Source organism: Pocillopora verrucosa, chromosome 10, assembly GCF_036669915.1.
Source record: "Pocillopora verrucosa isolate sample1 chromosome 10, ASM3666991v2, whole genome shotgun sequence".
Taxonomy (NCBI): Eukaryota; Metazoa; Cnidaria; class Anthozoa; order Scleractinia; family Pocilloporidae; genus Pocillopora; species Pocillopora verrucosa.
Genome location: NC_089321.1, coordinates 14820724 through 14844324, shown reverse-complemented (window position 1 = coordinate 14844324; position 23601 = coordinate 14820724). Strand labels below are relative to the sequence as shown.

Sequence of the window (23601 nt, the reverse complement as noted above, 5' to 3'; positions counted from 1 at the left end):
CGTTGACGTCTCTCGAACGTTTTTATGACGGTACACACACGAATTTATGGGTATGAGCTGTTGCCGTCCCTGGTCAGCACAAGAAAAATATCTTTTGGTGCTACAGTTATTTGCAAATGAACAAGACAATTGCGCCATCTTGACTCTATCAATTCGAGTTTAAGATTGAATTGAGGGCTTTTTAAACACTCGATTACTTATATGACATCACCATGAAGACGTTATACAACTGATACACGTACAGTACATAGGATTAACAATGTCTGTTGCGTTGTTGCAAGAGGGAGGAAAATATTACTGGAAGTGTAAACTCTTTAAGAGTTCCAGAGACGTATCGGAGATGTCTATCTTCGGCTGTCATAAAACATTGACCCCCTCTTAAATTTACTAGGAAAAATGAACTTACAAACTTCTTGTCCAAAACATTTGGAATTCATTAGACCGATACGCCGGTTGTTTCAATTTTGCTTTTTCCTTGGGCTGTTATATAAAACAGTTCATAAATTGACTAATGAATAGACAATGGTGTACAAAGTTTTTAAAACATTTGACAAGAATTTCATGGGGCTCACCTCGATAATTTTTGTTAGCCAGAGTCAAGACGCGCCAAGCTAAGCGACATCGCCCTCAAGTAAAATAATAAGAATAAATGTGGCGAGCGTGAGGAAACGTACATTTTTTTCATTATTGTGATCAAAGCGCAATGATGTACCTTAATTGTTACTTACAGTATCAAACCATTGATTATGACAGGGTGAGCTTAATTTTTCTGTCGAGGTCGACGTGACCACATTAAAAGCGTTTTTGACGGAACAAATTAGTGAGCATCACCGCACGAACTGAGAAAGTAAAAACTTGTATTTATCTCCCACGCGTTTCGTCTGACAATAGTAAACTTCATCAAGGAGTTTTAAAATTAGTGTAATTAAGTTTGCTCATATACAAGTAGTAAATAAGTTATCTCTTTACTATTGAAGCCAGTGGAAAGAATTCGCCAGGTGTGCCTGCGGTATTGTATATGCGTGACATTTTTCGGACGTTACATGTACGAGTGTGTGATCCGTTTGAGGGTCATCAATTTTTTGTATAAATATTTGACCTCTCAACACATTATGTCTTTAGTTTACAGAGGTCTTAGAACGCTTCATAGCATGGATTTGCCTTCTGCAGCTCTAATGCTAAAAGCGAATGTCTCGGGCGTAATTGCTTATGAATTCTGTTGATGTTGTCGCAAACACAGTTTTTGGGAGTCACGAAGCAAAAAATCGGGACCTAGTTTCATGTTTAATGGAAATAAATAGCTGAAAAAAACACATTATCTTGAGAAATAAAGTTATGAATAACAGGGGTTCTTTGAAACGAATAGTGATAGAAAAGGTTTCAGGTCTGGTCAATATTGACTTTTCATAGCCTACTTCCAAATCTGAGGGAAAGCGCTTAGGGAATTACAATAACATACATGTGTGATAATGCAAGAAAGAGACTAAAAATACAAATAAAGAAAAAGGGGAAAACATAGGAGCCCGTGATGCAGCGTGCAGATATCTTTCGTGCCAGACCTACACACCTAGGCCCGGTGTCCCAACGGATTTGGACCCCCCTAGATTTGGACCCGGATAGCGGATATGGACCCCCCTCCGCGGATTTGGACCCCGCAACAAAACTGAGTGAAAAAATCATCCTTAACGTTCTAGTAAAAACGGATGATACTTTACGTTCCAGTGTGTAGTAAAGTATGTTTTTAATTCAAAACATGCGTATTGTAAATGCATTCGAACTGGCATCCCGTCGGATGTTTCTTTTGACCAAGGGAAAATGGGCAAGAATTTAGTTTAATGTCTGGAGAGAGGTCGTTTTTTTAACCTTTTCCGCAATAGTCGAATTTATTTTGTCATTGTTCAATGCCCGAGTGTTAGGACGACATGGTACAGTGTGAGTTGTGCGAGGAAAGGTTACACAGGAGCTGCGAGGGATTTAAGACTAATGAAAGGTCACGCAGTCACGCTACAAATACTATTTATGCGTGGAATTTCTTGATGGTTGAGAGTGGAAAAAACATTTTCAGTCTTATCTTCTGGAAAAATGGCGCAGTTAGCGAATTTTATGGGACCATTGATATTTCCTTTCAAATGAGGGGGGCACAGTTTCCCGTCATCCGCGGTATGGAAAAGCTGAAGTTATTACACACGGGAACTTGAAAGTAAACAAGCACACGACATGTGACTTAAAAATCTCCTCTCCCGTTACAGTTTCCTTATTGGGAACTGTGCGATAATGATAATAAACAATCAAATTACAGACTAATGAATGTTTTGTTCTGTACAAGAGCCCTATGTGCTTATTTTAGCAAATCTCCAAAGTAATAAACGACATAAGAAAGGAACGCTAACGCCAATCGATTTTTCGCCTACATGCATCTCTCTAAACATGAAATTTTCCATTCCTACGAAAAACTCGAACACTTTTCACATTTTTTAGCTCTCTTGATCAATCATCTTGTATGAAGAGCAAAAAAATGTAGGTTTATTTGGTTAAGTGACCGGCTAGAACCAGAATTGCGTGACAGGTGTAGTTGAGAGAAACTTGTCACAGTCGCAGATTTTAAAAGGCGTCCAAGACAAAAGTATGGTATTGCCCAAAGATTTTTTTGATGGTTTCAGAGATGAAATGACATACTATAAAGGGGAATTAAGATTAGTGTTGTATCTATTTGACAAATGGAAATATTTGACCTCAAAGTTGTCAAATATTTGGATAAATCGAAAAGTCTAAAAACACAGTTGTTTATTTGCCTCTGTTGATTGACAAGCGGTCAATAAAATTTACTGATACTTGCATCATAGATGATTTACTAAGGATGTAATAATATGCGTGCAAATCTTTAGAGTAATTGGTTGAATACCATCGCAGTGAGAGTTTCATACATTTTACCTATTTTGAGGTGATTTCCTTGGTGAACAGGCCAAGAAAAACGGGGGGGGTGGTCTATTTTCCCCCCGGAAAAAACCAAAACAGAAACCACTTTGTCTGTTTGAGTTTTGAGGCAGACTGGCAAAGTTTTATTGAAATCGGTCAGATGGCATGTATCACGACTTGCCGGGCACTCGTGGACACGCTCTTAATTCGCCGCAGGGTCTTGACCAAAATCTCAAGTAACCCAACGCACTCCTCTCGTATCTGTTACACACAAGTTGCCCCATTCAACGATTATTATTATGAAGGCTAATAAAGTATGATATTATCAGCAGTAAATTTAAGAATGTTGACGATAGTACACACTTTGTGCGTTAGTATCGCGAGGTGTTTAAGAGAGGGAATTCAAAAAGGATATAAGCTAATCTGATATCACAAAAAAATTGCGAGGAAACCAAGAGCGAATCATGCTACACCACCCAATAGCTAGACAAATAAGACGTGATTCAACTTCCAAGGCTATAGTTAACGGTTAGGCAGATCTCGTAATCCTGTATCAGTGCAATTGAACAACACAAAATACATGATTTATCTAAGAAGGCACATCAAAATGTCTTCTTAGTGACAAAATTCAGCGCCAAGCTCAAACTGAATTGAAATATAGACTGCCTCGGGGTTCTCTTTTAGGAGCACTAATTTGCTTTCCATATCATATTGATAAAGATCAATCATAATTATTGGACATCAGAGGAATCCACCAGTATGCATGGTGAATTTTCAAGTGACAAGATGTCCTTGAGAGGTATATGACCTACCGGTATATGAGTTTGTTGCATAATGCTACATTGACAATTTTGGACAGCTAAAAGCTAGATCGCTTCTCAATTGAACGAAGCCTCAAACTGAGGAGCACTTAGCTAAATGCAGTACAATAAAATTCCAATTAATTTGAAATGCTTTATAGTTTCAGCTTACCTAGGAACTAAAGGTCTCTAACAACTATTCGATATGTAATATTTCCTTTATAGACTATTTTAACTTTCTTTAATGTGCAATATTTCCAACGGAAATAATAAGTCTTTAAGTCTTTAATAATAAGTCTTTATTAAGCACTCTAAACAACAAACGTGTTTAGTTACAATGATATGAAATCAGCAAGTATAAAACTAATAAACTAACTAAATTACTAACTGAATAACTAATAAGAGAACAAACATCTATTAATAAAGGTCCTTTTGAAACGTTCAGTTCTGACAAGCGGGAGAATATAATTATGGCGCCTCTTACGTAGCGTATCCATTGTTCGCTCTGGTGGCAAAAGGTCATCTAAAGCTGTTGGAAAATCGCTGTCGGTGATCTTATTATGAATAATAATATTTTCAATCGAAAAAAGCTCTTTACAGTAGCCAAGCTTAAAAGCTCTCTTGAACAGCCTGTCTATGCGACTCAGATACTTATGATAATACGCGCAGCCCCATACTTCTACAGCATATGTAAATATAGGTAGAATAAGACTGATAAAGAGAAGATGAAGATGATCCAGCGGCAGTCCATAGAATTTACAAACACGTAAGATGTACAGACGACTACTGGCTTTCGATATAATATTATCAAAATGTAAGTCCCAGTTACACGGATCAGATTGAAAAGTTACACCCAACAACTTCAGACATGGTTTACGCTCTATAGAAACCAGAGGAGCAGGTAAGGCCTTAGTGGATTTGCCTTTAAGAAGCATCTCCCACGTTTTCTTGAAGTTTAGTTGCATGCGATTAGCAGATGTCCATGCGACGATCGATCGGACCTCCTCAGCTGCTAAATTGCCGTTATTAGCCAGCGATTTTACTGGAATACTTAATGTTAAATCATCAGCATATTTCACAAGTAAATTCTGATTTGGTAGAATGGCCTTAATATCATTGACCATAATAGAAAATAGTATAGGGCCTAAAACTGTCCCCTGAGGGACACCTCTATTGATATTTACATAGTCCGTGACAATGGCATCAACAACAACTCTTTGTTTCCTGTTCTGTAAAAAACTAATAATCCAATTGGTCACGTATGGATTTATATCAAGTGTTTTCAACTTATAGCAGAGGAGGATATCATGAGGGACCGAATCAAAAGCTTTGCTGAAATCAAAAGAGAAGATTCTAACACAATCAAAACCCGACTCAAGCCATTTCAGCCAGGCATATTGACACTTAATTAAAGCCATTGTCGTATTGTGGCCTTTGCGGTATGCAAACTGGTCGAAGCTAATGAAGTTCTTCATATATTGAGATAATTCTTGTCTGTATACAAGACGTTCAAAAACCCTCATTATTACATTAGTCAGCGAAATAGGCCGCAACTGTGTGCAATTTTTAAAGTTGGGCTCTTTAGGCAAGGGAGTTATGTCGGCCAATTTCCAAAGATCAGGCACAATGTGATTTTCCAAAGAACAGTTGAAAATAGACTGCGCTTGGTGACTTAAGTCCCTCAGGGTTATGAAAACGGGAGATTGATATGGCTCCCGCCTCTTTTGCATTCTTATCCTTGAATGGATAGCCTCCATCCTTTTATGAGTATCTTTCCTATGTGTGATACGCGTTCAGGAATTTGAAATCGACGAAGTGACAAGGTTGACTTCGTAAACGTGTGTTTATCATCGGCTTACTTAGGAACTAGATCACTAAAACTTTTTGATCGTTCTTTTCATTTTTAACGATTTAAACTTTGGTTTTAAGGCGTAGTTTACGTGAAATTGCAAGTGATCAGTAGGTTTACATTTAAATGTTACTAAATTAAAATACGCTCAGTGACTTAAGTTTCCCAGACCTTTTAAAAAGTAAGAGGTGAAAGTGACTCACCCTTTCTGTCTCTGTCTTTGCATGCATGGCCTCCTTGTGATTCATACACACTCACCAAATTAGAATGAATAACTTAGCTTTACAGACTTTGCTGACTATATTATCGTATTTTTTCGGATATAGGGCGCATTATTTTTCCGAGAAATTCATGTTTTCTGTTAAAAATTACTGCCGAAATTTGGGTGCGTCTTAGAGATGAATATTTTCGGGAAACAAAGTTTCTTGATGACAGTTGTTATTTCTATTTAAGTTAATGACAAGGACAAGCAATGTTGGTAATTGACTTTTATATATGTGGTTTTTGTTCAATCAAGTGCAAGCTTGCTTTTTTTTGTACGCGTGCGACAATTTTGCGTTTGTTAATTAAACTCGAATCAATACATGATTCTTTCGCTTTGTTTCAAGTTAATTGGAAAAACAGGAAATGGTATTCTAACAAAATAAATTTGATCGCTGTCGTTTATGTAAACTTGACCGAACATTTTTTCTCTTCAAATTACGGTGCATCTGATAATCAAGTATTTCTGTGATATTTTGAGTTTGTCAACATGACACAGTTGAGTTGCCAAGTTGGGGGTGTGCCTTATAGCCGAGTGCGCCTTATAACCGAAAACAACGGGGGTTTCTTTCCTTTAAAACTAGCCGGTCGGCATCTGTTCTAAGCGAAAATTCAGTTCTCTTATGTAGGAGTGTTCTCATTATCTCAGCCCAGGCCTGGATGAATTTTCATTTCGTAATTTCTCAGTTTACTTTCTTTTCAAACATGTCAGATTTTAAGACGGAAAGTAATTATCTATGCTAATACACCATAGCAATCTTCATTAACACGAAGTCTTTCAAGTGGCTAACCTAAGTCGATATTGTATACGATCGATATGGATGTTTTTCAAATTGGATACCAACAACTCAAATATTTTTGTAAAATAATATCTTTACTAAAAGTGGGAAGAGATGATTTTCCTGAGAAGGGTAAAGCGTAGCTCATAAGAGATGTAAAAATGACCATGAAACTAACCTGCCCACAGCCACTTCTTTGACTGATTATATTTTGGATTGTATGCGCGGTTTTATCCAATTAAATAAGCAAATTTTAATGTTTCTTTAAAGATTTACTGGAAACATCTGAGAAGGGGTTAACAAGTGTACGCGCGGTTTTTAGGCGCGGTTCTATGCGCGGTTTTTACCTAATTAAATGTTAAAATTTTTATGTTACTTTTGAGGGTTTACCGGAAAGGTCTGAGAAGGGACTTATTATCGAGTTGTCGGCCTTTGAATCTCTTTACGGTGGTGAATTTAAAATATCAACTAAGCTGATTAAAATGAAATAATTTTTAATAGCCTCCACCGACGCAGCACCACTATAATTTTTAGGAACTTGCTCCCCTATTCTTCAAACTTTAGTTCAGTTTATAATTATTGCCTCTAAGTAGTCAGTGGCTTCCTCGATATGGCACCCGCCGAAGAATAATACGAAAAAAAATTTCCCTTTCGTTGGTCTATTAGTTCCATTGGAAAAAAACTGACTCAAAACGAAGTTTTCCGTGTTAAACTTCGGCAAGAAATCATTAAATATTATTATCCTTTGTAAAAATTTTTTATCTGATCGTTTTAATTCTTATGAAAATCTTTCATTTGCTGACATGGAAACCTGCTGAATGAGTTGAATGAAAATTAATTTTAAGCCGCTCCGGCCAAGAAAGTACTCAGCCATCGACAGTAAGCGTCCACGAGAACACCACTTTGCCGGCGAATCTTCCCAAAGATGTCAGTAAATCAGGAGTTTTCTCAGGCGCTTGCATCGGGAAAATTCAAGGCTGCACCTTCACGTTCAACATTGCCTGTGAAAAATAAGAAAGCCCAAAGTCCGCGAAGCCCAAGAAAAGAAGAATCATCATCAGCGATGATTCCGATTCTGATTAGCTGACTGAAATTAATCCGCTGTCTTCGGAAAATACTTTCCTTCGGATCCTTTGACTTTTTTCATTGAAGATTTCATCATTGCAGAGTCATTTAGCTTGAATTTGTTTGCCAGAACTGTTGTTTGTTAAAAAATGCGCATGTGATTTGCCCCTACGCGCTCTTAAATTGACAGGTGTTAGAACAATCGGGGGCTTGGATGTACTTTTACATCTGATCGCAATTTCTCACTTTGCTTTCTTTTCAGAGCCTAAGAAGATAGAGGAAGGTAATTATCCGACTGTGCTAATAAATCATAGAAAGATTAAATATCGGCACAAAGTCTTTTGAGTAGCACACGAACGCTGAGATTGTACACAGTCCATATGGATTATTTTTTCAGTTTTGTTTTATTTTCACCGGCCGAGAGAAGAACAAGAGGGAACGTAACTAACTGTGGCAATGGATCATGGAAATCTTTATTATCACACGGCCTTACAAGCTGTGCACTAAACGAGAAACAAAAGTAGGGACGGTTTAATCTAGAAAGATAACGTAGTTACTGTTTGTCAAGGTATTTGTAAAAGTCTCTGTGCATAGCTCTGTTATGGTTCATGTACGTTGACCAAGTTTGATTGGATAACTTGATTCTGGTGGCTCTGCTGCCTATTAATTCCGTCCCCATTCCTTCCTTCATAAAATCAGCGATGGCTTGGATATACTTTTATACCTGATCGCAATTTCTCATTTTCTTTTCTTTTTCAGACCCTCCAAAGTCGATGGAAGGTAATTATCCGGCTGTGCTAATAAATCATATAAATCTTCATTAAAACGAATTCTTTCAAGTGAGAAACGAAAGCCGATGTTGTATATAGTCGACATGGTTATTTTTTAAGTTAGAAACTAACAATCCAATTCTTTTTTTGTAAAATAATACCTATAATGAAAGTGGAAAGGATAATTTTGTTGAGAGGGGGTAAATCGTTGCTTGTAAGAGCTGTATAAAGGACCCTCTTGATCTTGTGTTCTTTGACGTATCGGGAATCTTGAATTAAGCCCAAATGATTCAGTAAACAACGATTCAGTTATAGGGTATTATACGAGTTTCTTAATCTCGTCTGACGGGAAAGTATAGAGAAGTAGAGACTGATTATATCAATGGTAATATCTTTCTTGTTCACTTCGCAATTCTGCCGTTCAAACGAGCAACAAAACAGCCAGAGAAGCTGAGTATTTGGCTATTTAAGGGAAAAGGGAAAATGATTCTTGGTGTACCCATTAAAAACAGGTGTGATGAGGAGGCGCAGGTTAACCGACTTACCGAACCTCCTTCCCTCTAAGCATTCAGGACCTTCTTAAAGTTTATACACACTCGTAAAGTTGAAATGAATAAGATGAATACGCTGATTCTGATAAGCGTTAACGTCATTTTTACACAAGGTCTGCATACTTCCAATTGGCTAATCAGTGACTAATCAGGGGCTAATCAGTGGCAACGCAGAACGCATTTTTTGTGATCCAAGTTTTTCTCTCTTTTTTAATTGGGTGAAATGAAAGATATGCGGCAATGAACTCCACAAGTTTCATCTCTTAGGAAAACGTAAGGATTATTTTATTATTCTCGGTCACAGAAGAATGCATTATTACTGATGCATTCCACTAATAATTTTTTCGTAAGGTCATTTAATTCAATCGGTCAGCCAACGAACTCTAACCGTTCCCACGACTCGTGTTTCATGTAAGATCGTAAACATTTGTCCAGCCGTCGATTTCTTCTCAAAAAAATCACTTAATGTCATTTGCTCGTGTTCTGGTTTTCACAGTAACTGCAATCTTTTTTAAAATAAATAGTTAAACGCTAAGTGTTCAATAGCTGCTATTGTTTCTGTCTTAGTAGTCTTCAGTTAAGCGTTTTCATATCAACTTAACGAATTTGATTTGTGTGTTATTGACAAGCACCTTATTTTAACAATTTCGATTTTCAGGGCACTTAACGAGAAACAAAAGTAAGGATGGTTTTATCTAGAGATATAACGTAGTTACCGTTGGTCTCTTTTAACAACGACCTCTCTTTTTTATACTTTTGCCTTCGGCTTGTGGTTTAACAACTTTAGTCCACGTGGTTTATTGCGCCGGTAATTGTGGTTTAATTCTAAAGTAAACAGTGACGTTTAAGTGTGATTGATATGCTTCATCTTTCTGTTACTTTCAAATTGGCATACAAGTTGGATATAGAAAGTTATCAAGGATTAAAAGTAATTGCGGTTCCTTTCATGCCATTGTACTTTCCCCTTAAAAGTGAAATGAAATTTCCCATAATAGTCTTTTTTTTTTCCGATTGTAGTCGTTTTCAGCGGGACCATGGTAAATCAAAATTTACAATATATATTTTCCAGCATAACGTGTGTATATTTTACAACGAACTTCAAAATATAGGAGTTTCCTTTTTCCCTGACTAGAAAAAAATGCGAGATCAGGGCATGAAACAGGCTCTGTGACAATATTTAAGCGCCTACAAAAGAGGCGCGTCTAGCAGAGTAAACTCTGGCCTGGGTGATTCTTCACTGATGTCTGTTGACTTTTTAGTGCTCACACTGAATTTCCTCTGGGAGGAGCAAATGTCCGATTTTAATTCCGTTTAAAGTTTGTAACTGACATCCCTCGTTGGAAGAATCTCCTAGATACAATTGGATAATTAAAGAACCCTAGTTTTGCACTCTTATCTGGTGGAGTATGTAACCCACCTTTTCTTCGCACCAGTCTTCTAGACGATCAATACTAAAACTATTCATTCTGCCGGAGTGTGTGCCAGCCTCTGTTGGAGACTGGTCCATCCAAGAGGTGTCTGTTCGCATCTCAGATTTCATCTTTAAGACCGCATTTTTCAATGCGCCTTATTAAGCATAGCTATGCTCTTGTTGATGCTATGTTATTTGACTTAAAGTTTAAGTAATTTATCAGTATTAAATCCTCTGTTCAAATAATCACGAATCGCCTATTGAGCGCGAAGGGTTTCAAAAGAATAGCACTGTAGCTTAGTATACCGAATTCTGAACAAGAGGCTATAAATTTAACCCCGGCGACTGAGAGAGAAATCTCGCCGCATTACTCATGCCTGAATGGACTGGTGTAAATTAAGTTCCGTAAATGACCAAGCTATTCCATCTCTAATGATCCGTTTAAAGCGTAGCCTTCTCTGACGGTTTCAAGCACTAGCTATTTCGAGCGTCTTAGCGCTTTATTTTCACTTTGTATTATTAGTTGCTGCTGCGTGTGTCTTGTCTCCCTCCAGAAGTAAATAATTGTCATGATGGACACGTCAGATCTCAAATCCTTTCATCAAATAGTGCACTAAATACGATTAGTTTATGGCTACCCCTCATTATTTGAGAGAGAAAACAAGTCCAAAAGTCTTTTACCCTTTTTCCTCCCTTTTTTCACACACTAAATTTGATGTAATTATTTGTTTAAATTCAATGATAAGCGGGAGAGGGGAGAATTGCGGTTGACTTATTGGAGTTGGAAGTAACACAAAGGTAATAGGCTGCGATTGTGAATCATTGTTTATTTTGCAGTTCAGAAGTTTATTCTTTATTGAAAAAAAGCATGGTCATTGTCCCTTTTCCAGGAATAGTTAAATATGACTAGTTTTCTTCGGATTTCAGAAAAAAATTGGTTTTTGCGTTTGACTGGAATGTTTTACTTTTTCCTTAGAAAAACACTTTATAGTTTGATTTTTTTTTCGTGTGTAGCAAGCTCAAAGAACAATACGATGCTGCTACATGCTTTTGTTTATCTTATTCCTTTTTAACTACCAGCTTTCTTATATTGACGATGTAACATAGTTTACAGTGACGTTGAGAAAGGCGTTTTATCCTACAACGGTGAACAATAACTGAATAAGTAAATGCTGCTCAAAAATATAAAATATGGCTTGTGTATAGGCTATATGGATATTTTACATATCCAAAAATACGTCTTAGGATATCCAACAAGTAAGGAAGAAAAAAAAAAGGGAACGTAACTAACTGTGGCAATGAATCATGAAAATCTCTATTATCACACGGCCTTAAAAGCTGTGCACTAAACGAGAAAAAAAAGTAGGGACAATTTTTATCAAGAAAGATAACGTGGTTACCGTTTGACAGTCTAGTTGTAAAAGTCTTTGTACATAGCTCTATAATGGTTCGTGTACGTTCACCAAGTTTAATTGGATAACTTGACTATCTTGACTATGGCGGCTCTGCTGACTATTAATTCCTTTCCCTTCTCCTTCCCTAATAACATCATCAGGTGCTTGGATGTACTTTGATACCCGATCATAATTTCTCATTTTGTTTTCTTTTCAGAGACAAAGAGGAGGAAGCTAGGTAATTATCTATGCTAGTAAATTATACAAATCTTCATGATCGGCACAAAGTCTTCCAAGTAGCACACGAAAGCTGTGCACTTAAAGAGAAACCAAAAGTAGGGACGGTTTTATCTAGAAAGATAACGTGGTTACCATTTGTCGGTCTATTTGTAAAAGTCGTTATGCATAGCTCTATTATGGTTCATGTACTTTCACTAAGTTTGATTGGAGAACTTGACTCTGGTGGCTCTGCTGTGCTCTGCATAGCTCTATTATGGTTCATGTACTTTCACCAAGTTTGATTGGATAACTTGACTCTGGTAGCTCTGCTGACTATTTATTCCTTCCCTTTTCCCTTCCCTCATAAAATCAGCGGGGACTTGGATATACTTTGATACCCGATCATAATTTCTCATTTTCTTTTCTTTTCAGAGGGAGCGAAGTGGTTGAAAGGTAATTTTCTATAATATTAAACCATGGAAATCTTAATTACGGCACAAAGTCTTCCAAGTAGCACACGAAAGCCGACATTGTACACAGTCCATATATATAATTTTATTTCATATATTTTTTTTGTTTCATTTTCACCGAGGGAGAAAAGAGGGGGAACGTAACTAACTGTGGCAATGAATCATGAAAATCTCTATTATCACACGGCCTTAAAAGCTGTGCACTAAACGAGAAAAAAAAGTAGGGACAATTTTTATCAAGAAAGATAACGTGGTTACCGTTTGACAGTCTAGTTGTAAAAGTCTTTGTACATAGCTCTATATTGGTTCATGTACGTTCACCAAGTTTAATTGGATAACTTGACTATCTTGACTATGGCGGCTCTGCTGACTATTAATTCCTTTCCCTTCTCCTTCCCTAATAACATCATCAGGGGCTTGGATGTACTTTGATACCCGATCATAATTTCTCATTTTGTTTTCTTTTCAGAGAGAAAGGAGAGGTTGCAAGGTAATTATCTATGCTAGTAAATTATACAAATCCTCATGATCGGCACAAAGTCTTCCAAGTAGCACACGAAAGCTGTGCACTTAAAGAGAAACCAAAAGTAGGGACGGTTTTATCTAGAAAGATAACGTGGTTACCGTTTGTCAGTCTATTTGTAAAAGTCTTTATGCATAGCTCTATTGTGGTTCATGTACTTTCACCAAGTTTGATTGGAGAACTTGACTCTGGTGGCTCTGCTGTGCTCTACATAGCTCTATTATGGTTCATGTACTTTCACCAAGTTTGATTGGATAACTTGACTCTGGTAGCTCTGCTGACTATTAATTCCTTCCCTTTTCCCTTCCCTCATAAAATCAGCGGGGACTTGGATATACTTTGATACCCGATCATAATTTCTCACTTTCTTTTCTTTTCAGAGAGAGTGAAGTGGTTGAAAGGTAATTATCTATACTATTAAATCATGGAAATCTTCATTACGGCACAAAGTCTTCCAAGTAGCACACGAAAGCCGACACTGTACACAGTCCATATGGATAATTTATATTTCATTTATTTTTTTGTTTCATTTTCACCTAGGGTAAAAAGAGGGGAATGTAATTAACTGTGGCAATGGATCATGAAAATCTCCATTATCACACGGCCTTACAAGCTGTGGACTTAACTAGAAACAAAAGCAGGGACAGTTTCATCTAGAAAGATAACGTGTTCACCGTTTGTCAGTCTATTTGTAAAAGTCTTCATGCAAAGCTCTATTATGGTTCATGTAACTTCACCAAGTCTGATTGGATAACTTGACAATGGTGGCTTTGCTGACTATTAATTCATTCCCTTTTCCCTCCCCTCATAAAATCAGCGGGGGCTTGGATGTACTTTGATACCCGATCATAATTTCCCATTTTCTTTTCTTTCAGTGAGAGAGAAGAGGTCGGAAGGTAATTATCTATGCTAGTAAATCATGGAAATCTTCATTATCGGCACAAAGTCTTCCGAGTAGCACACAGAAGATATATGTTGTTGTTATGAAAGCAATATGTCGATTGCGTGACCAAAGAGTTAAGGAGCATTCCTGCCTTTGAAATTACTCAAAATCGTGCAGGAGAACTTTTTCAGAAACAAATAACAAATTTATACTCAGTTTTGTTAAATTACTTTGTCTTTTATAATTTGAAGTTTGTTTCTGCAGAGATATTCTGCCATTGTTCTGTCTAGTACGATTATGCACCAGTGCCAGCAACGGTATACCATTAAATACATTGCTGGTCTCTCGCATACGAATCTTAAGTTTCTGCCCCTTCGTTGACTTGCTTACCCGTGCCTTTTAACTAGCCTAAGGTAAACGAAAATCCACAAAATGTTAACTTGCAGAGACCTTTACAGGAGTTAAGTTAGGGCTTGCATGACCTAATATGCATGATTGCGGTACGAGTCGTCGTGCTCGTGACAGAAGAATTTTGACCTACGAGTGGGGTCAGTCGACGTCATTTAAATAGGCACAAATACGAGGAAAAGAGACAGTGAGTTTGGGTATCCATTTAGCTCTGAGTTTTCCTCAATTTATACTCATGTTATTTTTTTTTCTGCATGAGTAAAACTATGATGTTTGTTGACTTTTCTATTTAAAAGCGAGACAATTAAATTAACAAAATCCATTCGATTTTTCTCACGTGAAACTAAGAAAAAGAATAATTTCCCGCCCCCTTTGGATCGGAAGTCTCGCTTGTGAATGAAACGGAAGCTTCTTACTCATTTAAGTTTATAGCTGGAAGTGCTTGCTCGTACGGCCGACGGGACAGGAGTAAATTATTTGAGGTGGATAGATACAATTGGATAATTAAAGAAACCTAGTTTTGCACTCTTATCTGGTGGAATATGTAACCTACTTTTTCTTCGCACTAGTCTTCTAGACGATGAACACTAAAACTTTTCATCCAGCCAGAGTATGTGCCAGCCTCTGTTGGAGAATGGTTCATCCAAGAGGTTTCTGTTCGCAACTTGGATTTCATCTTTGAGACCGTATTTTTCAATGCGTTTTTTTTAAGCATAGCTATGCTCTTGTTAATGCGATGTTATGTGACTAAAAGTTTGAGTAATTTATCGTTAGTAAATCCTCTGTTCAAATAATCACGAATCAACCATCGAGCGCGAAGGGTTTCAAAAGAATAGCACTGTAGCTTGGTATACCGAATTCTAAGCAAGATGTTATAAATTTAACCCTGGTGACTGGGAGAGATATCTCGCCGCATTACCCATGCCTGAATCGACTGATGTAAATTAAATTCCGCACACGACTAGGCTATTCCATCTTGAATGATCCGTTAAAAGTGTGACTTTCTCTGACGGTTTCTAGCGCTAACTATTTCGAGCGTCTTGGCGCTTTATTTTCACGTTGTATTATTAGTTTTTGCCACGAGCGTCTCCCCCAGAAGTAAATAAATGTGATGATGGACATGTCAGTGTGTCAACCTTACATCAAATTATGCATTAAATATGATACGTTTATGGCAACTCCTCATTATTTGAGAGAGACCAGAAGGCAAAAGTCTTTTACCCTTCTTCCTTTCTCTTTTTTCACATATTAAATTTGATATAATTATTTGTTTAAACTTAATGAGAAGCGGGGGAAGGGAGAATTGCGGTTGACTTCTTGGAGTTGGAAGTTGAAATCATTGTTTATTTTGCAGTTCAGAAGTTTATTCGTTACTGAAAAAAAACATGCTCATTGTCCCCTTCTCGGGAATAGTTTAATATAAATAATTTTCTTCGGATTTCAGAAAACAATCAGTTTTTGCATTTGACTGGAATGTTTTACTTTTTACTGAGAAAAAAACTTTGTAGTTTGATTTTTTTTTGGTAGCGAGTATGTGAATTGTTTTGACTTTTTTCACTCTTAGGCTTTCAGAACACAGATTTATTTCAGTTGTTTCCCACATTTTATTGCTCGAGCCTTTCTTCCCTCGAAGAAACAATATGATGCTGCTACCTGCTTTTGTTTATCTTATTCCTTTTTGACTGCCAACTTCCTTATGTTGACGATGTAACATAGTTTACAGTGACGTTGAGAATGGCGTTTTATCCTACAACAGTGAACGACAAATGAATAAGTAAATGCTGCTCAAAAATAGCAATAGGGCGTGTGTTTAGGCTCATATAAATATTTTACATCTCCAAAAATATGTGTTAGGATATCCAAATAGGTGGATATCCAAACGTGTAAGGGAGAAAAAAAAGAGGGAACGTAACTAACTGTGGCAATGGATCATGGAAATCTCTATTATCACACGGCCTTACAACCTGTGCACTTAACGAGAAACAAAAGTAGGGACAGTTTTATCTAGAAAGATAACGTGGTTACCGTTTGTCGTTCTGTGTTGTAAAAGTCTTTATGCATAGCTCTATTATGGTTCATGTACTTTCACCAAGTTTGATCGCATAACTTGACTATGGTGGCTCTGCTCACTATTAACTCCTTCCCTTTTCCCTTCCCTCATAAAATCAGAGGGGGCTTGGATGTACTTTGATACCCGATCATAATATCTCATTTTCTTTTCTTTTTTAGAGAAAGAGAAGTGGTTGGAAGGTAATTATCTATGCTAGTAAATCATGGAAATCTTTATTATCGGCACAAAGTCTATCAAGTAAATCATGGAAATCTTTATTTTCGGCACAAAGTCTTTCAAGTAGGACACGGAAGCCGAGATTGTACACAATCCATACGGATTATTTTTTTTCAATTTTCTTTTGTTTTCACCGAGGGAGAAAAAAGAGGGAACGTAACTAACTGTGGCAATGGATCAAGAAAATCTCTATTATCACACGGCCTTACAACCTGTGCACTTAACGAGAAACAAAAATAGGGACAGTTTTATCTAGAAAGATAATGTGGTTACTGTTTGTCATTCTATGTTGCAAATTCTTTATGCATAGCTCTATTATGGTTCATGTACTTTCACCAAGTTTGATCGCATAACTTGACTATGGTGGCTCTGCCCACTATTAACTCCTTCCCTTTTCCCTTCCCTCATAAAATCAGAGGGGGCTTGGATGTACTTTGATACCCGATCATAATATCTCATTTTCTTTTCTTTTCAGGGAGAGAGAAGTGGTTGGAAAGTAATTATCTATGCTAGTAAATCATGGAAATCTTTATTATCGGCACAAAGTCTATCAAGTAAATCATGGAAATCTTTATTTTCGGCACAAAGTCTTTCAAGTAGGACGCGGAAGCCGAGATTGTACACAATCCATACGGATTATTTTTTTCAATTTTCTTTTATTTTCACCGAGGGAGAAAAAAGAGGGAACGTAACTAACTGTGGCAATGGATCAAGAAAATCTCTATTATCACACGGCCTTACAACCTGTGCACTTAACGAGAAACAAAAATAGGGACAGTTTTATCTAGAAAGATGATGTGGTTACTGTTTGTCATTCTATGTTGTAAATTCTTTATGCATAGCTCTATTTATCTAGAAAGATAATGTGGTTACTGTTTGTCATTCTATGTTGTAAATTCTTTATGCATAGCTCTATTATGGTTTATGTACTTTCACCAAGTTTGATCGATAACTTGACTATGGTGGCTTTGCTGACTTGTAACTCCTTCCCTCTTCTCTTCCCTCATAAAATCAGAGGGGGCTTGGATGTACTCTGATACCCGATCATAATGTCTCATTTTGTTTACTTTTCAGAGAGAGAGGAGAGCTTTGAAGGTAATTATCTATGCTAGGGAATCATAGAAATCATCCTGAAAAAGTCTTTCAAGCAGCACACAAAAGGCGAGATTGTACACAATCCATATGGATTACTTTTCAGTTTTTCTTTTGTTTTCACCGAGGGAGAAAAAATAGGGAACGTAACTAGCGTGAGTAAAACTATAATGTTTGTTGACTTTTCTATTTATCTATAGCGCATTTTTTCTATAGCGCATTCTATGGACTTAAGCTAGTTTACGTATCGTTCTATAAGTTTAAAAACAATGGCAACAACGTTCACCAAGTTTGATTGGATAAGTTGACTCTTATCTAGAAAGATAATGTGGTTACTGTTTGTCATTCTATGTTGTAAATTCTTTATGCATAGCTCTATTATGGTTTATGTACTTTCACCAAGTTTGATCGATAACTTGACTATGGTGGCTTTGCTGACTTGTAACTCCTTCCCTCTTCTCTTCCCTCATAAAATCAGAGGGGGCTTGGATGTACTCTGATACCCGATCATAATGTCTCATTTTGTTTACTTTTCAGAGATAGAGCAGAGATTTGAAGGTAATTATCTATGCTAGGGAATCATAGAAATCATCCTGAAAAAGTCTTTCAAGCAGCACACAAAAGGCGAGATTGTACACAATCCATATGGATTACTTTTCAGTTTTTCTTTTGTTTTCACCGAGGGAGAAAAAATAGGGAACGTAACTAGCGTGAGTAAAACTATAATGTTTGTTGACTTTTCTATTTATCTATAGCGCATTTTTTCTATAGCGCATTCTATGGACTTAAGCTAGTTTACGTATCGTTCTATAAGTTTAAAAACAATGGCAACAACGTTCACCAAGTTTGATTGGATAAGTTGACTCTGGTTGCTCTGCTGACTATTAATTCCTTCTCTTTTTCCTTCCCTCATAAAATCGGCGGGGGCTTGGATATACTTTTATGCCTGATCGTAATTTCTTATTCTGTTTTCTTTTTAGACTGGTTTGAGCAGACGAAAGGTAATTATTCCGCTGCGCTAATAAATCATAAAAATTTTCGTTATTGGCACAAAGTTATCCAAGTAGCACACGAAAGCCGAGATTGTACACATTCCATATGGATTATTTTTTCAGTTTTCTTTTATTTTCACCACGGGGGGAAAAAGAGGGAAGCTAACTAACTGTGACAATCTATTATCGCACGGCCTTAATTCCTTCCCTATTACCATCCCTCATAAAATCAGAGGGGGCTTGGATGTACTCTGATACCCGATCATAATGTCTCATTTTGTTTACTTTTCAGAGATAGATGGGAGATTTGAAGGTAATTATCTATGCTAGGGAATCATAGAAATCATCCTGAAAAAGTCTTTCAAGCAGCACACAAAAGGCGAGATTGTACACAATCCATATGGATTACTTTTCAGTTTTTCTTTTGTTTTCACCGAGGGAGAAAAAATAGGGAACGTAACTAGCGTGAGTAAAACTATAATGTTTGTTGACTTTTCTATTTATCTATAGCGCATTTTTTCTATAGCGCATTCTATGGACTTAAGCTAGTTTACGTATCGTTCTATAAGTTTAAAAACAATGGCAACAACGTTCACCAAGTTTGATTGGATAAGTTGACTCTGGTTGCTCTGCTGACTATTAATTCCTTCTCTTTTTCCTTCCCTCATAAAATCGGCGGGGGCTTGGATATACTTTTATGCCTGATCGTAATTTCTTATTCTGTTTTCTTTTTAGACTGGTTTGAGCAGACGAAAGGTAATTATTCCGCTGCGCTAATAAATCATAAAAATTTTCGTTATTGGCACAAAGTTATCCAAGTAGCACACGAAAGCCGAGATTGTACACATTCCATATGGATTATTTTTTCAGTTTTCTTTTATTTTCACCACGGGGGGAAAAAGAGGGAAGCTAACTAACTGTGACAATCTATTATCGCACGGCCTTAATTCCTTCCCTATTACCATCCCTCATAAAATCAGAGGGGGCTTGGATGTACTCTGATACCCGATCATAATGTCTCATTTTGTTTACTTTTCAGAGATAGAGGGGAGCTTTGAAGGTAATTATCTATGCTAGGGAATCATAGAAATCATCCTGAAAAAGTCTTTCAAGCAGCACACAAAAGGCGAGATTGTACACAATCCATATGGATTACTTTTCAGTTTTTCTTTTGTTTTCACCGAGGGAGAAAAAATAGGGAACGTAACTAGCGTGAGTAAAACTATAATGTTTGTTGACTTTTCTATTTATCTATAGCGCATTTTTTCTATAGCGCATTCTATGGACTTAAGCTAGTTTACGTATCGTTCTATAAGTTTAAAAACAATGGCAACAACGTTCACCAAGTTTGATTGGATAAGTTGACTCTGGTTGCTCTGCTGACTATTAATTCCTTCTCTTTTTCCTTCCCTCATAAAATCGGCGGGGGCTTGGATATACTTTTATGCCTGATCGTAATTTCTTATTCTGTTTTCTTTTTAGACTGGTTTGAGCAGACGAAAGGTAATTATTCCGCTGCGCTAATAAATCATAAAAATTTTCGTTATTGGCACAAAGTTATCCAAGTAGCACACGAAAGCCGAGATTGTACACATTCCATATGGATTATTTTTTCAGTTTTCTTTTATTTTCACCACGGGGGGAAAAAGAGGGAAGCTAACTAACTGTGACAATCTATTATCGCACGGCCTTAATTCCTTCCCTATTACCATCCCTCATAAAATCAGAGGGGGCTTGGATGTACTCTGATACCCGATCATAATGTCTCATTTTGTTTACTTTTCAGAGATAGAGGGGAGCTTTGAAGGTAATTATCTATGCTAGGGAATCATAGAAATCATCCTGAAAAAGTCTTTCAAGCAGCACACAAAAGGCGAGATTGTACACAATCCATATGGATTACTTTTCAGTTTTTCTTTTGTTTTCACCGAGGGAGAAAAAATAGGGAACGTAACTAACTTTGGTAATGGATCATGAAAATCTATATTACCACACGGCCTTACAAGCTGTGCACTAAACGAGAAACAAAAGTAGGGACAATTTTTTCCAGAAAGATAACGTGGTTACCGTTTGTCAGTCTACTTGTAACTTGACTCTGGTGGCTCTGCTGACTATTAATTCCTTCCCTTTTTCTCTTGCCTCATAAAATCAGCGGGGGCTTGGATATACTTCGATACCTGATCTTATTTTCTCTTTTTTTTTCTTTTCAGAAACTTTAGAGTTAATGCCAGGTAATTATTCGGCTATTCCAATAACTCATAGAGATTTTCATCGACACGATGAATAGATAATTTTATGTATTTTCATACCTTATCGTAATTAATCATTTTGTTTTTATTTTAGAGATGACGAAGTGGCTAAAAGGTAACTTATTTAAGTTGTAAATCATTGTTAATTTTGCAGTTCAGAAGTTTATACTTTACTGAAAAAAACATGCTCATTATCCCCTTCTCGGGAATAGTTAATTATAATAATTTTCTTCGGATTTCAGAAAACAATTAGTTTTTGTGTTTGACTAGAATGTTTCACTTTTTAATGAGAAAAAACACCTTGTAGTTTGATTTTTTTTGGTAGCGAGTACTAGGTGAATTGTTTTAACTCTTTTCACTCTTAGGCTTTCAGAATACAGATTTATTTCATTTGTTTCCCACATTTTATTGCTCGAGCCTTTCTTCCCTAGAAGAATCAATATGATGCTGCTATCTGCTTTTGTTTATCTTATACCTTTTTGAGTGCAAACTTTCCTATATTGACGATGTAACATAGTTTACAGTGACGTTGAGAATGGCGTTTTATCCTATAACAGTAAACGACAAATGAATAAGTAAATGCTGCTCAAAATCATGGAAATCTTTATTATCGGCACAAAGTCTCTCAAGTAAATCATGGAAATCTTTATTTTCGGCACAAAGTCTTTCAAGTAGAACAGGGAAGCCGAGATTGGATTATTTTTTCAGTTTTGTTTTATTTTCAGCGAGGGAGAAAAAAGAGGGAACGTAACTAACTGTGGCAATGGATCATGAAATGCTCTATTATCACACGGCCTTACAACCTGTGCACTTAACGAGAAACAAAAATAAGGACAGTTTTATCTAGAAAGATAACGTGGTTACTGTTTGTCATTCTATGTTGTAAATTCTTTATGCATAGCTCTATTATGGTTCATGTACTTTCACCAAGTTTGATTGGATAACTTGACTATGGTGGCTCTGCTGACTTGTAACTCCTTCCCTCTTCTCTTCCCTCATAAAATCAGAGGGGGCTTGGATGTACTTTGATACCCGATCATAATGTCTCATTTTGTTCTCATTTCAGAGAGAGAGAAGAGGTTGGAAGGTAATTATCTATGCTAGTGAATCATAGAAATCATCCTGAAAAAGTCTTTCAAGCAGCACACAAAAGCCGAGATTGTACACAATCCATATGGATTACTTTTTCAGTTTTTCTTTTGTTTTCACCGAGGGAGAAAAAAAGAGGGAACGTAACTAACCGTGGCAATGGATCATGAAAATCTCTATTATCACACGGTCTTACAAGCTGTACACTACGAGAAACAAAAGTAGGGACAGTTTTATCCAGAAAGATAACGTGGTTACCGTTTGTCAGTCTATTTGTAAATTGACTCTTGGTGGCTCTGCTGACTATTAATTCCTTCCCTTTCTCTCTTCCCTCATAAAACCAGCGGGGGTTTGGATGTACTTTGATACCGATCATACTTTTTCATTTTCTTTCCTTTTCAGGGAAAATGAATTTCCAATAACGAAAGCCGAGATTGTACACAGTCCATATGGATTCCCTTTTTAGTTTTGTTTTATTTTCACCCAGGGATAAAAAAAAAAGGGAATGTAACTAACTGTGGCGATAGATTGTAAAAATCTCCATGATCATACGGCCTTACAAACTGTGCACTTAACTTGAAGCAAAAGTAAGGACAGTTTTATCTAGAAAGATAACGTGGTTACGATTTTTCAGCCTATTTGTAAACGTCTTTATGCATAGCTCTATCGTGGTCCATGTACTTTCATCAAGTTTGATTGGATAACTTGACTATGGTGGTTCTGCTGACTATTAATTCCTTCCCTTTTCCCTTCCCTCATCAAATCAGTAGGGGGCTTGGATATACTTCGATACCTGATCTTATTTTCTCTTTTTTTTTTCTTTTCAGAAACTTTAGAGTTAATGCCAGGTAATTATTCGGCTATTCCAATAAGTCATAGAGATTTTCATCGACACGATGAATAGATAATTTTATATAGTCGATATAGTTATTTTTAAATTAGACACCGACAATTTAATTTTTTTAGTGAGATAATACCTATGATAAAATTGGAAGGGATGATTTTGTTGAAAGGAGTAAATCGTAGCTTTTAATTATGGCTCTAGTATGGTTCATCTACTTTCACCAAGTTTGATTGGATAACTTGACTATGGTGGCTCTGCTAACTATTAATTCCTTCGCTTTTCCTTTCCCTCATCAAATCATCGGGGGCTTGGAAGTACCTTGATACCCGATCATCACATGGTTACCGTTTGTCAGTCTATTTGTAAAAGTCTTTATCCAAAGTTCTATTTTGGTTCATGTACTTTCACCAAGTTTGATTGGATAACTTGACTATGGTGGCTCTGGTGACTATTTATTCCTTCCCTTTTCCTTTCCCTTATCAAATCATCGGGAACTTGGATATGCTTTGATACCCAATCATAATTTCTCATTTTATTTTCTTTTTAGAGCCAGAGAGTTGGATGCAAAGTAATTATCTATGCTAGTAAATCTTACAAATCTTCATGATCGGCACAAAGTCTTCCAAGTGGCACACAAAAGCCGAGATTTTACACAATCCATATGGTTTCCAGTTTTGTTTTATTTTCATCGAATGATGTAACTAAGTGTCGCCATGGATCATGAAAATCTCTATGATCAAACGGCCTTA

At 36.7% G+C, this 23601-nt stretch overlaps 1 protein-coding gene across 1 annotated transcript in view; it reads left to right on the top strand.

Moving 5' to 3' along the window:
- LOC131796300 (golgin subfamily A member 6-like protein 24) overlaps positions 1 to 23601 on the top strand; it is a 55781-nt gene that overhangs the window by 19666 nt on the left and 12514 nt on the right. The window contains exons 7-28 of the mRNA XM_066173224.1: positions 7933 to 7953; positions 8430 to 8450; positions 12014 to 12034; positions 12448 to 12468; positions 12955 to 12975; positions 13389 to 13409; positions 13884 to 13904; positions 16529 to 16549; positions 17062 to 17082; positions 17661 to 17681; positions 18216 to 18236; positions 18659 to 18679; positions 18963 to 18983; positions 19406 to 19426; positions 19710 to 19730; positions 20153 to 20173; positions 20457 to 20477; positions 20881 to 20901; positions 21014 to 21034; positions 21986 to 22006; positions 22836 to 22856; positions 23400 to 23420. Coding sequence (XP_066029321.1) covers positions 7933 to 7953; positions 8430 to 8450; positions 12014 to 12034; positions 12448 to 12468; positions 12955 to 12975; positions 13389 to 13409; positions 13884 to 13904; positions 16529 to 16549; positions 17062 to 17082; positions 17661 to 17681; positions 18216 to 18236; positions 18659 to 18679; positions 18963 to 18983; positions 19406 to 19426; positions 19710 to 19730; positions 20153 to 20173; positions 20457 to 20477; positions 20881 to 20901; positions 21014 to 21034; positions 21986 to 22006; positions 22836 to 22856; positions 23400 to 23420 — 462 coding nt within the window. The remainder of the gene's footprint in view (positions 1 to 7932; positions 7954 to 8429; positions 8451 to 12013; positions 12035 to 12447; positions 12469 to 12954; positions 12976 to 13388; positions 13410 to 13883; positions 13905 to 16528; positions 16550 to 17061; positions 17083 to 17660; positions 17682 to 18215; positions 18237 to 18658; positions 18680 to 18962; positions 18984 to 19405; positions 19427 to 19709; positions 19731 to 20152; positions 20174 to 20456; positions 20478 to 20880; positions 20902 to 21013; positions 21035 to 21985; positions 22007 to 22835; positions 22857 to 23399; positions 23421 to 23601) is intronic.